General features: G+C 48.2%; 1 protein-coding gene across 3 annotated transcripts in view; it reads right to left on the reverse strand.

The window, feature by feature from the left end:
* Positions 1-7,157: 7,157 nt before the first annotated feature.
* C9H1orf21 (chromosome 9 C1orf21 homolog) overlaps positions 7,158-12,675 on the reverse strand; it is a 113,715-nt gene continuing 108,197 nt past the window's right edge. For all 3 annotated transcript variants that reach the window (XM_064664070.1, XM_064664071.1, XM_064664072.1), the window contains one exon: positions 7,158-7,925. In XM_064664070.1, coding sequence (XP_064520140.1) covers positions 7,887-7,925 — 39 coding nt within the window. In that variant the 3' untranslated portion in view covers positions 7,158-7,886. The remainder of the gene's footprint in view (positions 7,926-12,675) is intronic.

Consider the following 12,675-nt stretch of genomic DNA (forward strand, 5'->3'; position numbering starts at 1 on the left):
AGCTAATTGTACTATTTCAACATCTCTGTGACTTGGGCATTATTTTATTTTTTCAATCCAGAATACACATCCACAAAAAGTTCATTTTACTGCTCCTGTTTTCATTAGAATTGAAAAAAACCCCAGGTAAGTCTTGGTGGAAGCTACTCCATCGTCCTTGCTCTTTTATCGGGTGTCCTCCAACACCTCTGCTCCTATGAGCTCTTCCTCCGTGGAAGTTAGGATTAAGAAAATTAATTAGGATAATTAAATTAGGATTAAGAAAATCAGGATTAAGATGCAGGAGCCCTAAATTCAAGAACTGGTTATTGCTGAGCAGCGTTGATGATATTAAGTAAAATCATTGCCAGCCTTGCTGCTTTTATCTCTCCACGTCCATCTCTGCCACCTTGCCAGCCATGATCCCAAGGTGCTGTTTGAAACAAGGAGGAGTCACCCTCCCACTGCAGGTGGCCTCTGAAAAGGCAAAAATATAACACAAGATTAACATCTAGGATGTGCCTGCCCCTCCTATATTTCTTTTATAACAAGAAATCAGGACTATTTGGGTATTTATTTCTGGGCCTGAACAGATTCCTGATTCTCCCCTGGAACACTCTCATGAATGCCTGGGGGGTAAGGGAGGCATGGTGGCATCAAGTCATCAACCCTCCTATTAAAATTATATTTATTAATTTATTCCAATAATTCTATCGATGGCCTGTTACTCAATTACCACATTTCCACTTCCTAGTCAGGTCACCTGAAGGACTTCAGCGACTCTGACTGAAATTCAGCCTCAGCTGCTGCTCATCCCATCCTTCAGGTCAACCCAAAGCTGCTGGTGGCAGGAGTCCCATTTTCTTCCAAAGTGCTACATAAAAAGGTAATGTTAATAAATGTTTCCAGCTGGAATGGGGCCTATAAAACATGTTTGCCTGGGAAAGTTCACCCAAGCTGTGAAGCTCCAGCATGGGCAAATTCATCTTTATTAACCCTTTGGTGGAGAGTACAGTGTGATGTCACAGCACCAGGGCTGGCCCACTGCAGAGGCATTCAGGCCAAAATTGTGCCAAAAAAGCCTGTGTGGTGCTCCCTGGTACCCACAAGTGTTTTCTGGGGAGCAGCGGGACCACCTCGGGATGGTTCGGGCACTCCACCGGCTGCCACACCAGGACAGACCTGGTGGCAGCAGTGCAGGGCAGAGAATGAGAAAACACCCAGAAAAACAGTTTCATCCTTAAAAAACCACCCAAACCCTACCCCAGTGTTTCCCTGCCCTCATCCCCTTCGCCAGCGACACTGAGATGGGAAGGAGTCGCTGGGTTTTGGGCACAGGCCTTGACCCAGGGGATGCTTGGAGGTTTGAGCTGGGACACACAGAGCAGGAGCGTGGATGAGAGGAATTCTGAGCTGGCTCTGCTGAATTTGATGCATTTTAGGCTTTCCCTACAGACCTCTTCTCCTGGCAGGCAGGTAGTTGATTGTTAGAGACATGGTTTTATCCTCCCCTCTGCAGCAAAAGCTGCTTCCCCATCCCTGCTCGGGCCCAGCGCTCCTCACAGGTGAAGAAAATCAGCAAAGGTGGCTTTAAAAAGGCACAAGGCGGAAAAATCCAGGGAAAAGCTGTGCAGGTGAGGGCATTTCCACCACGTGCCGGCTCTCACAGCTGCTTTATGTAACTGAGCACGTGGCTTCCCACGTTTATTTTTGGGCCTGCCACGGGTGAGCTGATTGCCAGGCCCTGAGCATCGCCCTGCAATGATGTCAATCTTCACTGTGCTGGCATTACAGCATCATAAAAAATTACAGAGCTGCTATTTTGGGTAGCAGCTCTCTCCGACTCAGTGAATAAATGCAGCTCCATCTGACTCACTCCGGGGGATTATTAATAGACACAAAAGCAGAATGCCAAACCCCCAGGAATATCGCTCGGTTCCCACACGGAGCTTTCTAGTTTCTTGCAGCAATTGCTCTCGAGAACTTTTTGTCTCAAAATGTGACTTTTTTAATATGTGTATTAAAAAAAAATTAAATATATGCAGGAGGAGCAAATCTTCTCTTCGACTCACCCCTGGGAGGTTTGAGGGGGGAAATTCTGCAAGGATGGAGGGTGGTTGCTCAGCTCCGGGCAGGCGGTGCCCGATCCAGCCCAGCATCACACACCCATCCGAGGCAACACCTTCTGCTGACAGAGCCTTAGGGTGAGGCTGCTGCTGGTAACAAAGCTGGGAATAAAAGCTCAGGTCTCCTGACTGAAATAGAAAGCACTCAGGGTGGCAGAGCAGTGGGGAGGGAGTCATTCCGAGAGGGAAGGAATCACAGGCTTCTCCTTTTGCTGCCGTGGGTGCAGGGAATAGGTGTCCGTGAGGCTGCTCTTACAGCTGGCTTTTATGAAGGAGGTTCACAGTCCCACACATGTTTATGATGATGAAGAAGAAGCAGAAGAAGATGATGAGCATGATGAAGAGGATGATGATGATGGCTCTGCCACCTTCAAGCTCAAAGTGAGCATTTACCTGGATGTTGTAGGTAGAGATGTGCAGCTAAATTAAAAGAAAAAAAATATATTTTTTTCTTAAAAAGCAAAGACATGAAGGTTTTTGAATTCTACCAATGTTCCCATCTTGCAGCTCCCCTGAGCTGGGGCTTTTTTCCCTTTGCCCCAAAAGCACAGTAACAATAATAGGAATTTTCACTTACCCTATTTTCTGGATGTTGGACTTGAAGGCTTCCTTCCCAACAGTAAAGCAAATGATGTGCCCCTCCAAAACCATCCCTGCATTCCTTGTTTCCTCTTCCCCAAGCACCTACAGAATTAAACTCCATAGAGAAACATTTCAGCATGAAAAAGCAGAGTTTCCCAGCAGTACCAGGACCCAGAGCAGGGTCTTCTGATGTTCAACTCTCCCAAAAGCATCCTCCATAAAACCACATTGGTAGGAAGTTCCATAAATTTGTGCTTTTTCAGTGAACACCATAAACATTGTCAGTACCACACACTGCACGTGGCTGCAGACAAAGCTTTTGATTATCCTGGGGTGCAAGTGGGGTTATCTCCCCCTGTGCCGTGGCTGTCTCTGACAGGTAAAAGCTTTGGCACACGAGATACTTATTGCTCAGACACCCCAACACCCCACACAGCACCTGAGCTGGGGCACTCGTTTCACAGTCATAGAAACCCAGACTGGTTTGGTTTGGAAGGGATCTTAAAGCTCATCTGGTTCCACCCCCTGCCATGGGCAGGGGCACCTCCCACTAGCCAAGGGTGCTCCAAGCCCTGTCCAACCTGGCCTTGGACACTTCCAGGGATGGGGCAGCCACAGCTTCTCTGGGCAACCTGTGCCAGTGTCCCACCCCTGTGGACACCTCATGGTGTCAGGGACTGTCACCTGTGAAGCAGCAGCATTGATCAAGGCTGTTGATGGGACAGCAGTGCCAACAGCAACTGGAAATCTTGTTAAAAGCTCACATTAAGTTCATTCCTTGGTAGACACACACATACCCAGCTGGAAGCCTCTCCTGTCCTGAAGGTCTGACGGGTCACCCAAGCCAATCTGGAGTTGAGTGATTGCTAATTCCAAAGTGGGAGTGACAGGAAACTATTGTTTTACAGACCTGATAAAACTGAAACAGCTGACAACCGAGTATTTCTCTTCAGCCCAGTTCTCATACGGTGCCGGCGATGTCTCCAGAGTTCCAACACGTCTCCTGGTGCTTCATCAGCCCCTTTGCTCTTGTGTCATTATTCAGATTTTAAAATACTTGCTGTGCTCCATGGCCACTCTTATGGCCAGTCCTGGATGTTCTTTACAGCAACAAAAAGGCACACTGCAAAAAACCCATGGAATGCTGCTGATCCCTGGCTCCTTTCTATTCCAGACGCGGCCACCGTGTCCCGTGGCAGCACCGAGCACAACTCCAGCTGCAGAGGTCAGAGGAGGGACGCGGGGACGGTGGGATGAGGCTGTTCCCGGGGTGAGGATCTCACCTGTCTGAAAACATCGCTACTCCTGCTGTACACACAGGGATGGAAAGCAGCAGTAAGTCAACCCCGGGCTCTGTGGTGGGGGAGGAGACAGAGCTGGGTCTTCTGGCAGCGAGACTTAATTCAAAAAACCCAAACTTCTGACTGGAAGCAAAGGAAGAAATTAAAGTTAATTGGGGGTGGAAGAGTTTGGGAGGGGGCACAGGTGAAGTGGAACTCACAATAAATAAAACAAATAAAGGCATCATCCTTTTAGGTCAGAGCTCATGGATAAAACATGGCACAGGGCTGGATCTGGGGATGGTCACAGCCGCTTGGGCAACTCTTCCAGCTCCCCAGTTCCTCTCCTAAGGCACGGGGCAGGCTCTGAGGGGAAAATCCAACACTGCTCTAAGGGCTTTGCACAAAGCAAAAAGCACAGCAAGGGAGGAAGGTTGATTGCAAAACCCCTTCAACCACAATTTCCTCCAAGATCCCAGAATCTGGCTTGGAGCTTAAACAGTGAGTCAGCCTCCTAAAGTGAAGTTTGGGCCCTAAATCACTTGATATTTCTTTTAAAGGAAACCTTGAAATCCCATTTAAACTAAGCACATCATATCAGATATAAGCAGTTTTCCTTCTCTTCCCACCCTCCTCTTTCCCACCCTGCTGAATATATTTGAGCAGACTAAAGCAATGTGGAGGCAGGGCTGCAAGGAGAGGTGCATTTTAAGCCCCAGTAAACTACTTAAATTATTAGAGATCCTCAGCCATTGTACATATTTAGACTTCTAACAAAATGAGCCAGGATTTTGCAAAGGTGGGAGAATTAAAGCAGGTTCAAAAGCGACATTCATTTGAGCACTATCATGGGGCTCCTTGTGGGATCTGATCTCTGCTTCTCCATATCCAAAACTGTATAAGAGCAATTCTCCTGCCTGACCAAGTCGTTCAGTTGGCTGAAAACCAACCAGAAGCTCCTGGGACCTGCCTGGTACAGGGTGATGGCAGCAAGACCTGTCGTGGCCAAGGATTTGCTGATTTGGCATGAACAGGCAACACCTGCCTCCCTCCCCAAACCCTCAGTTCTGTTCATGTCTCACAGAATCACAGAACATCCTCAGCTGGAAGGGACACACGAGGATCACCCAGTCCAACTCCTGTCCCTGCACAGGACACCCCACGTGCCTGAGAGCATTTCTTGCAGAAGGTCAGAGCAAACTGAAGGCTGTCTCCCTCATGCCAATCCCAGCAGCAGCCTGGGGCAGTCCTGGAGCAGTCCTGGGGCAGTCCTGGAACAGTCCTGGAGCAGTACTGGAGCATGTCAACTCCACAGACAACCACTGATGCCCTCCAGACCTCCTGCCCTTCCTCGTGCCTCCCCAGCCAGCAGCAGGACAGTCACAAATACTGTCACCTAAAGGTCCATCAGTAAGGTTGTAATTCAGAGAGAAGACTAAAGCACTTGCTGCTGCTCAGAATAAGAGCACAGGTAAGATGGGAATTGTTTGTCGTCCCTCATAAAGCTTCCACCAAAGCCCAGGCCTTCAGTGCCATCATCATTGGCAAGAAAAATATGAAATAAAAGAATTATTAAAACTAAGAGGTGGCTGAAAGAAAGACCCCAATGTGTCTAACACAGGGTTTGTGAGGGGAAATTTATACATGATACGTTCAGCATCTGGACAATGAAATATGTTTCAGAAGAACAGACCCAATCCCATCACTCCTGTACCACTCACAAAAGCTTTATAAAGCACTTTGGAGAGAAGGGTTTGCGGGATCAAGCCCCAGGACTCTTTACTAATTAAAGTCTTTTAAATAATTGAAATATGCAGTCTCTTGACTCCCCTCAGCATGGCTACCTGCTTGAGAGCTGGCATAAATTATGGAAAAAAATCATATCCAAGAGGATGGAGTTATCACCTTGAAGAATTCATCACGGATCAAACGGCTCCGTGGCACTGAGAGATGCCAACAGCTCCAACAAGGAAGATGGGATGGGAGGAAGGCAGTGAAACCTCACCTCCAGGGAGGGCAGGACACTCGGGAAGAGCTGCGTGGCCAAAGCAGCTGCTAAAATGCAATGAGGATTTAGGAAAATCAAAATTGGCTGGAAATTTTTGACCATCGGGATAAAGCTGAACACGCCAGGGAGGACCCTGACACTGAGCTGTCACAGGGAAAGCTGTTTAAGCTCGGAAGCACTTCGAGTTGTCTCAGTCCTGGAATACAGCAACCACGGGGCTCAGACTGAGGCTGATGGGAGCCCAGGGGACTGAGGAGCCTGCAGAGCTCAGGAACAGCTTCTGCCTTCAAGCAAATAGACTGATCTGCAGCTGCTTGGAAAGCTGCTCGTGCTGGAAGTGCTCGCATCCAGCGCTGCACAAGTTGGAGTAACTCACAGGTCTCTCTCCCTGGTGGGTCCTCCCCACCCCACTGCCTGAAAGCCAAGGGCAAATCCAGTGCAGGGATGGGAGCATGAGGAAGTTGGGCTTTTTCTGGACATATTCTAGGTACGGCACAGCAGTGAGAGGGAAGGAAATCCTCTGTCATGGACTGACCAACCCCACTCAGAGCAAACACTGGAGGAAACCTCTTTAGTCAAGAAATTCGCCAAAAATTTAGAGATTTTCCGAAGACACAGGTGACCTTTGAGAGACTCAGAACCCTTAAAGGAATCTGATTTTTCAGAAGGTTCAGTGAAAAATGGCCAACAATAAACTTCGGGCTCCATGTCCTCCTGAAGCCACATCATAACAGATGCTGTTAAAGCAATCCCATGATCTATTCCCCACCCATCACACACATCAGAGCACCAAAATCAACACAGTACAGAAACTTATGTCCTGACAAAATTGCAGTGCAGACCTTGCCCTCATACAGCATCGAAGCAGGAAGAAATACCAGCACAGGTAACAATCTCCTTTGAAATAATAAATACAAAAGCTGTATTTTTTTCCTTAATTTTTTTTTTAACTCATGACAGCATTTGTTAAAAATATTACATCTGCTTTTGAGAAGGTAATATCCTCTCCATTTAATATGGAAAAATAAACTCTACAGGACACACAACAGATCCCCCCCAGTTGGCACAGAGCTGCTTTAAGAGATTAGATCCACAGGACTCATCAAGGTGGAGGGTTGGTTTTGTCTTCCTTGTCCCCAGACTCTGAAAACATTGTGTTGTAGGAATGGTAAAAGACAAGAATACATAAAAACAGTAAAATGTTTATTTTCTTAGAAAAAAAGAGATTCAAAATGATTGTGATCACACTCCCATTCGTGCTCAGCAAAGCCAATACTGCAAGCTTAGTCCTTGATTAAGATACCTATTAAATGAAACTCTTTTTCCTCTTAGAATACAAATTTCTGCTCCTGCATCACTTCCAGTATTTCAGTGATAACATGCTTTTAATGGATAATAATTTCTCAGCTTCTTCTCAGCAGAGAAACAAGGCCTGCCATGGCAAAGACATCCCATCTCCAAAGCTTGGAATCACCAGCATTAATAAGCACTCCGGCCCGGACGCGGACTGACAGACAGCTTAAGGGTGTTTCTTAGATGCTTGAATGTTCACTTATGGAAGCTTTGTATAACACTACCTCATCTGATAGAAAACAGGCCAGAGGCCTCAGTAAAATAAACAACGTCTTTTGGATTAACTTTTAAGGATTTGCTGCGTATCTGGACACAGAAAAAAGTGAGAAGTTGCAACAAGTTTTAACTAGCAGCAACAAAAACAGTTCCTTACGAGTTCTTAGCAATATTCCTCATCTGTTCATTAGGAAACACTGTAACTGAATGGAGTATATAATGTGGAAATGATCTTCTTCTGTTATGTAGTGCTGTTCGCTCTAGAAGACTCCCGGAAGGTCTCGGCTGGGTTGTAATCTATTTACACAGTAGTTACTCCTGGGGCGAGCGGCAGAGTTGGCACTATGTGACATCCTCCTCTTCTGAACAATAGTCACGACCCTGCAAGGACAAAAGCCAGACAGTTTGCACATGGCTACTGCAGACAGGAATGAGCTGAGGGAGCGCTCACTAGGAATGCAGATCAGGTCTCTAAACGTGGCGGGGTTCAGGGCTGGGGAGAAACCTCCAGCACAGGGAATGGAGCTTGCACAACTCCTCCAGCCACGAAACCAGGATAGGAGACCCTTCCCTTTCTCTCACTAATAATCTCCTAAACGTCATCCCCTACACTGAATTCCAGGGGGAGTCCAACAAACTGATTTACAAACCTATTTTATGCCAAGATGATTCACCTTGACGGGCACAACCCTGCACATTTGTTGGGAAGAGATAATCTCCGAGGCAAAAGCAAGGAAGCACATAATCCCATGAGCAACACAAGGCAGCTGCTGTGAACAAGAACACCTCCTGTGATAACCCCAGCAAGAGTTTAACCGAAGAGCAGAAGATACTATTTGTATTGAAATTATGCTTGCACAGTGGGGGATATGGGCTAAGCTTCACAAAACATGGATTTCTTATCAGACCAGTCATGTTAAACCTTCCATTCCAGCCCAACCACAAGACTGGCAGCAGCATCTCTCTAGGTATTCCCCTTGGGATGTTGTTCTGGAGAAGGTATGTCCTGTCCCTCACTACCTGTTTTGTTCAAAGCAGCAAAAAAAGACCTGACAGGTCCCACTATCCTCGTTTCCCTGCACAAAACCAGCTTTTTGACACAAACCACCTGAGATATCCTGTGTCAAACAAGTCCCTCAAATGCAGTGCCCAAAATCTCTGGGCTATTTCCCATTTTTCCCATGTGCTGGATGTATCACCCAAGTGCTCACGTGGAAAATCCCAGCAGCTGAGCAAAGGGCTGTCATGGAAGAAGAAGAAAAAGAAGAGGAGAAATATGAGACTGTCTAACCTCCAACAGAGCATAAAAAGTCAACATCACCCTGTAAGCAGAAGACACCAACACAGCAGTAGTAAAACAGGGGTACCCAGCTGCCTCCCAGATCAAAACCAATCACTGTCCTGTCAGGAAAGGGAAGGGAGGAGAGATAAAAGTGAAAAAAAAAGGGAAGAGATGTTTCTTGATGCAGCGATCAGTTTATTTGGGACACACAGCAGGGGTGCACATCAGGAACAAAGGCTCCAAAATGCCTCTGCAGTTACAATCCCAGTGCCAGTGGTGGGATTGCAGAGCTGGCTTTGCTGGAGAGTCCACACCCAGGAATGTGTGCGCTCTAACAGCTCCCCAGGGGCCCAGCACTGTTAGCAAAAGGGTTTTCTTAGTAAGTTAAAATAAACCCCAAGAGACTAATCAGCTCAAATTCCAATTCAGCAGTCACTGACCCAGAAAGAAAGGAAATAAAATACATTTTTTAAACTAAAAGCTCAAAAAGAAGGAACGCTGAAATACTTTGCAGTGAAACCCAAATCCACCACTTTTCTCCAGTCCAGGGACCACATCTGGACAAAACCAGGAGACTAAGCTGGTGGTGATAAAAGCTTTGTCCAACATGCTTCAGAGCTGTGAAATGCAGCAGCAGTGAGAGATGCCTGAGGCTCAGGGCACCTGCAGGAGATCCATTTACCTGGTTCCTCTGCCTCCTGCTCAGGAGGGAGCCCATCATTCCCCACCACGCTCCCACCAGTGGCCATCACTGCTATCACAGCCTCAAACAGAGGCTGGAAGAAAGCCATCATGCATTCCCTGTTTCCCTCCCGTTCCCCCTGCCATTTCCTTCTGCTTCTGGGTTTGCTCTGTGGCTATCGAGTGCGTCAATCCCCAAAGGGATGCCAAGGACCTACTTCAACAGCAACGGCCTTCAGAGGTTGCTTCCAGCCCAAACCACTCTTTGATTCTATGAAACATCAACCAGTGAAGCAGCAGCCAGATGATGAGCTGGTAATGTGAGCAGAGCAGCTCCAGTGGTATCTAAGTTTAGACTGAAAGGATGATGGGTTTTTTTTCCAGGAGCAGATGTGTGACAGGAAGCAAAGGAACCAGAGGAGGTAACAACTTCCCTCAAACAGACCACCACTGTGTCTGGAAAAGAAGTCTGCAGGAGAAGAGAACGCTCCAGTGTGACCTTATTATGGCCTTTCAGTACCTCAAGGGGCTACAAGAGTGACAAGACAAGGGGGAATGGCTTCCCACTGACAGAGGACAGGTTTGGATTGGGTATTAGGAAGAAATTCCTCCCTGTGAAGGTGGTGAGGCCCTGGCACAGGTTGCTCAGAGAAGCTGTGGCTGCCCCACCCCTGAAGTGTCCAAGGCCAGGCTGGATGTGGCTCTGAGCAACCTGGTGTAGCGGGAGATGACCCTGCCCTTGTTGGGCAGGGGGTGGAGTAAGATGATCTTTAAGGTCCCTTCCCAACCCAAACCACTCTATGAGCCTATGATTCCATGATTGCCAGTCAAATCCTGTCCAGGAGAGCAGGCTCCTGCGTCCAGAGGAGCCAGTGGAACAGAGCAGGTGGCTACCAAGAGGACTTTATGGGCCTTCCTTTAATAGCCCTTAATAGCACAGGACATTAAATGAGTTGTAATGATAATGGTAACACACGCCTCCAAGTCCAGCTAATTCCTGAGGAATCCCGTCTTCCTCCCCTGCAGTTCCAAATCCAACTTTCAGCTTTTGTAGGTGTCCACAGAAACATCTCCAAACACCTTGAATTCCTCCTTTCCTGCCTGTACTCAAACCAGAAGGGCTCATCCTCCTCTAGAAATCACCTACCGGGGGTGCACCACGGCTGATGAGATCCTTTTGGGGAATAAAAAGAGGAAAAATCACAGGAAAAGGGCTTTTCCCCCCCTGTGGCTGAATGGCCCCTTGTGCGGCCGGGCAGGGGCGGCAGCGCCGGGGATGCGCTTCCGCAGCTTGGCACCGGCATCCCAGCCACTGCCCGGGAGAGGGAGGGAGAGGAGGGCGGCCGGGCCGGGAGAGGGGAACGAGCTGCACCAAGCAGCCCTTTCTTCTGCCGGGCTGAAAGAGCCGGGGGGACACAGTGGCCCCTTTCACGGAGGAGGCGGCGCTGGGAATGGCGAGCCCGGCTCTGCGCTGGGAACCCTTTTCATCAATCTGGTTTTGTTTACAGCCCGCGCAGAAAGGATGGGAAGAAAATGCCGGGAGGCGGCACTAAATCATTGTATACTGTGCTAATTTTTGTCCGTTTCTCATTTTGTTAGGGAAAAATCAATGGAGTCATTAAGAGCAATCCACTTTGCTAATGAGTTTCTGCCTAATCATTCTGCCCTTGCATACGTTTCGTTAGCAACCCCCCTTCCTCTTTAAATACCATACAACGAGCTGCATTGTGCCGCGGCCGCGCTCCATGCCCAGTTTTACTAACGAGGGGATGCAGCGAGTTGATGCCAGGCACCTCTGCCCTGCCCTGGTTACTCCCGGACCCGGCTCCCGGTGACCAGGTGAGTGGACTGGCAGAGAAATCCCTGCAAACCCACCCCCATACTGGCACCGGTGCCCAAGACCAAGTGATCTCTTGACCCAAAGTGACAACCCCTGTGGTGGTGGCAACGATTCCCCACACTCGGGGTATCCACCGACCACACCAGAGCTGTTACTGGGATGTCTTCACTTGCTATGACATTTTTTAATCTCATTTTTGTCCATGAGCATGTTTGCATTGTGATTATTTCTTAATCCCAGGCTGGTTTGGTTCAGAAGGGACCTTAAAGCTCATTTTATTCCACCCCCTGCCATGGGCAGGGACACCTCCCACTAGCCCAAGTTGCTCCAAGCCCCGTCCAACCTGGCCTTGGACACTTCCAGGGATGGGGCAGCCACAACTTCTCTGGGCAACCTGTGCCAGGGCCTCACCACCCTCACAGGGAGGAATTTCCTCCTAATACCCAATCCAAACCTGTCCTCTGGCAGTGGGAAGCCATTCCCCCTTGTCCTGTCACTCCAGGCCCTTGTCCCCAGTCCCCCTCCAGCTCTCCTGGAGCCTCCTAGGTACTGAAAGGCCACAATAAGGCCTTCCCAGAGCCTTTTCTTCTCCAGGCTGAACAATCCTAACTCTCAGCCTTTCCTCCCAGCAGAGCTTCTCTATCTCTCTTCTCATCTTGGTGCCTCCTTTGGACTCTCTCCAACAGCTCCATGTCCTTCCTGTGCTGGGATTTCTTCTTGAGGGGTGACACGGAACTTGCATGGGGTCCTGTGGAATCAGGGTCCAAACAAATTTGAGATGTAGAAAGAAAAAACACCCTGAAGACTGGAGAAACTTTAGGAGAAAGGTGTTAGCTCTTCATTGTGTGCTTCACAGTGACTCTTTTTGAAGGCAAATGCAACGCTGGACTAAATTAGTCCTTGCACTATTAGATTAGAGAGAACCCAGGTAATTAATTTATTTGCCTGAATATCAATACAAATGGCCTCCAACCAGGACACATTTCTATCTTCCTAATCAGAGCTGGTATTTCAAAACCAGATTTATCCCCCTGTGAGAGGGCAGTGACTGCCCCAGCCCTGGCTGCAGCCAGTGGAGCCCTTTTCTCCTCTGCTGGGCACAGCAGATCTCAGATTTATCCAGCAGCTGGCAGGTCTGCTTCAGAAGGAATGTTCAATTACTCTCTGCTTCCTTCTCAGGTTTCCAAAGCTGTATTTCTGCCTCCATCTCTCAGGTCAAGCAAATCACTTGTACTCCTGACCCACATCTTTCTAATTTACTCTGGGGGAACACTCTCCTCAAGCTTAATTGCTATTACCTCTTGCTCATCCTCCACTGGAATATATTT

This window comes from Pseudopipra pipra, chromosome 9 (genome assembly GCF_036250125.1).
Source record: "Pseudopipra pipra isolate bDixPip1 chromosome 9, bDixPip1.hap1, whole genome shotgun sequence".
In the NCBI taxonomy this organism is placed as follows: Eukaryota; Metazoa; Chordata; class Aves; order Passeriformes; family Pipridae; genus Pseudopipra; species Pseudopipra pipra.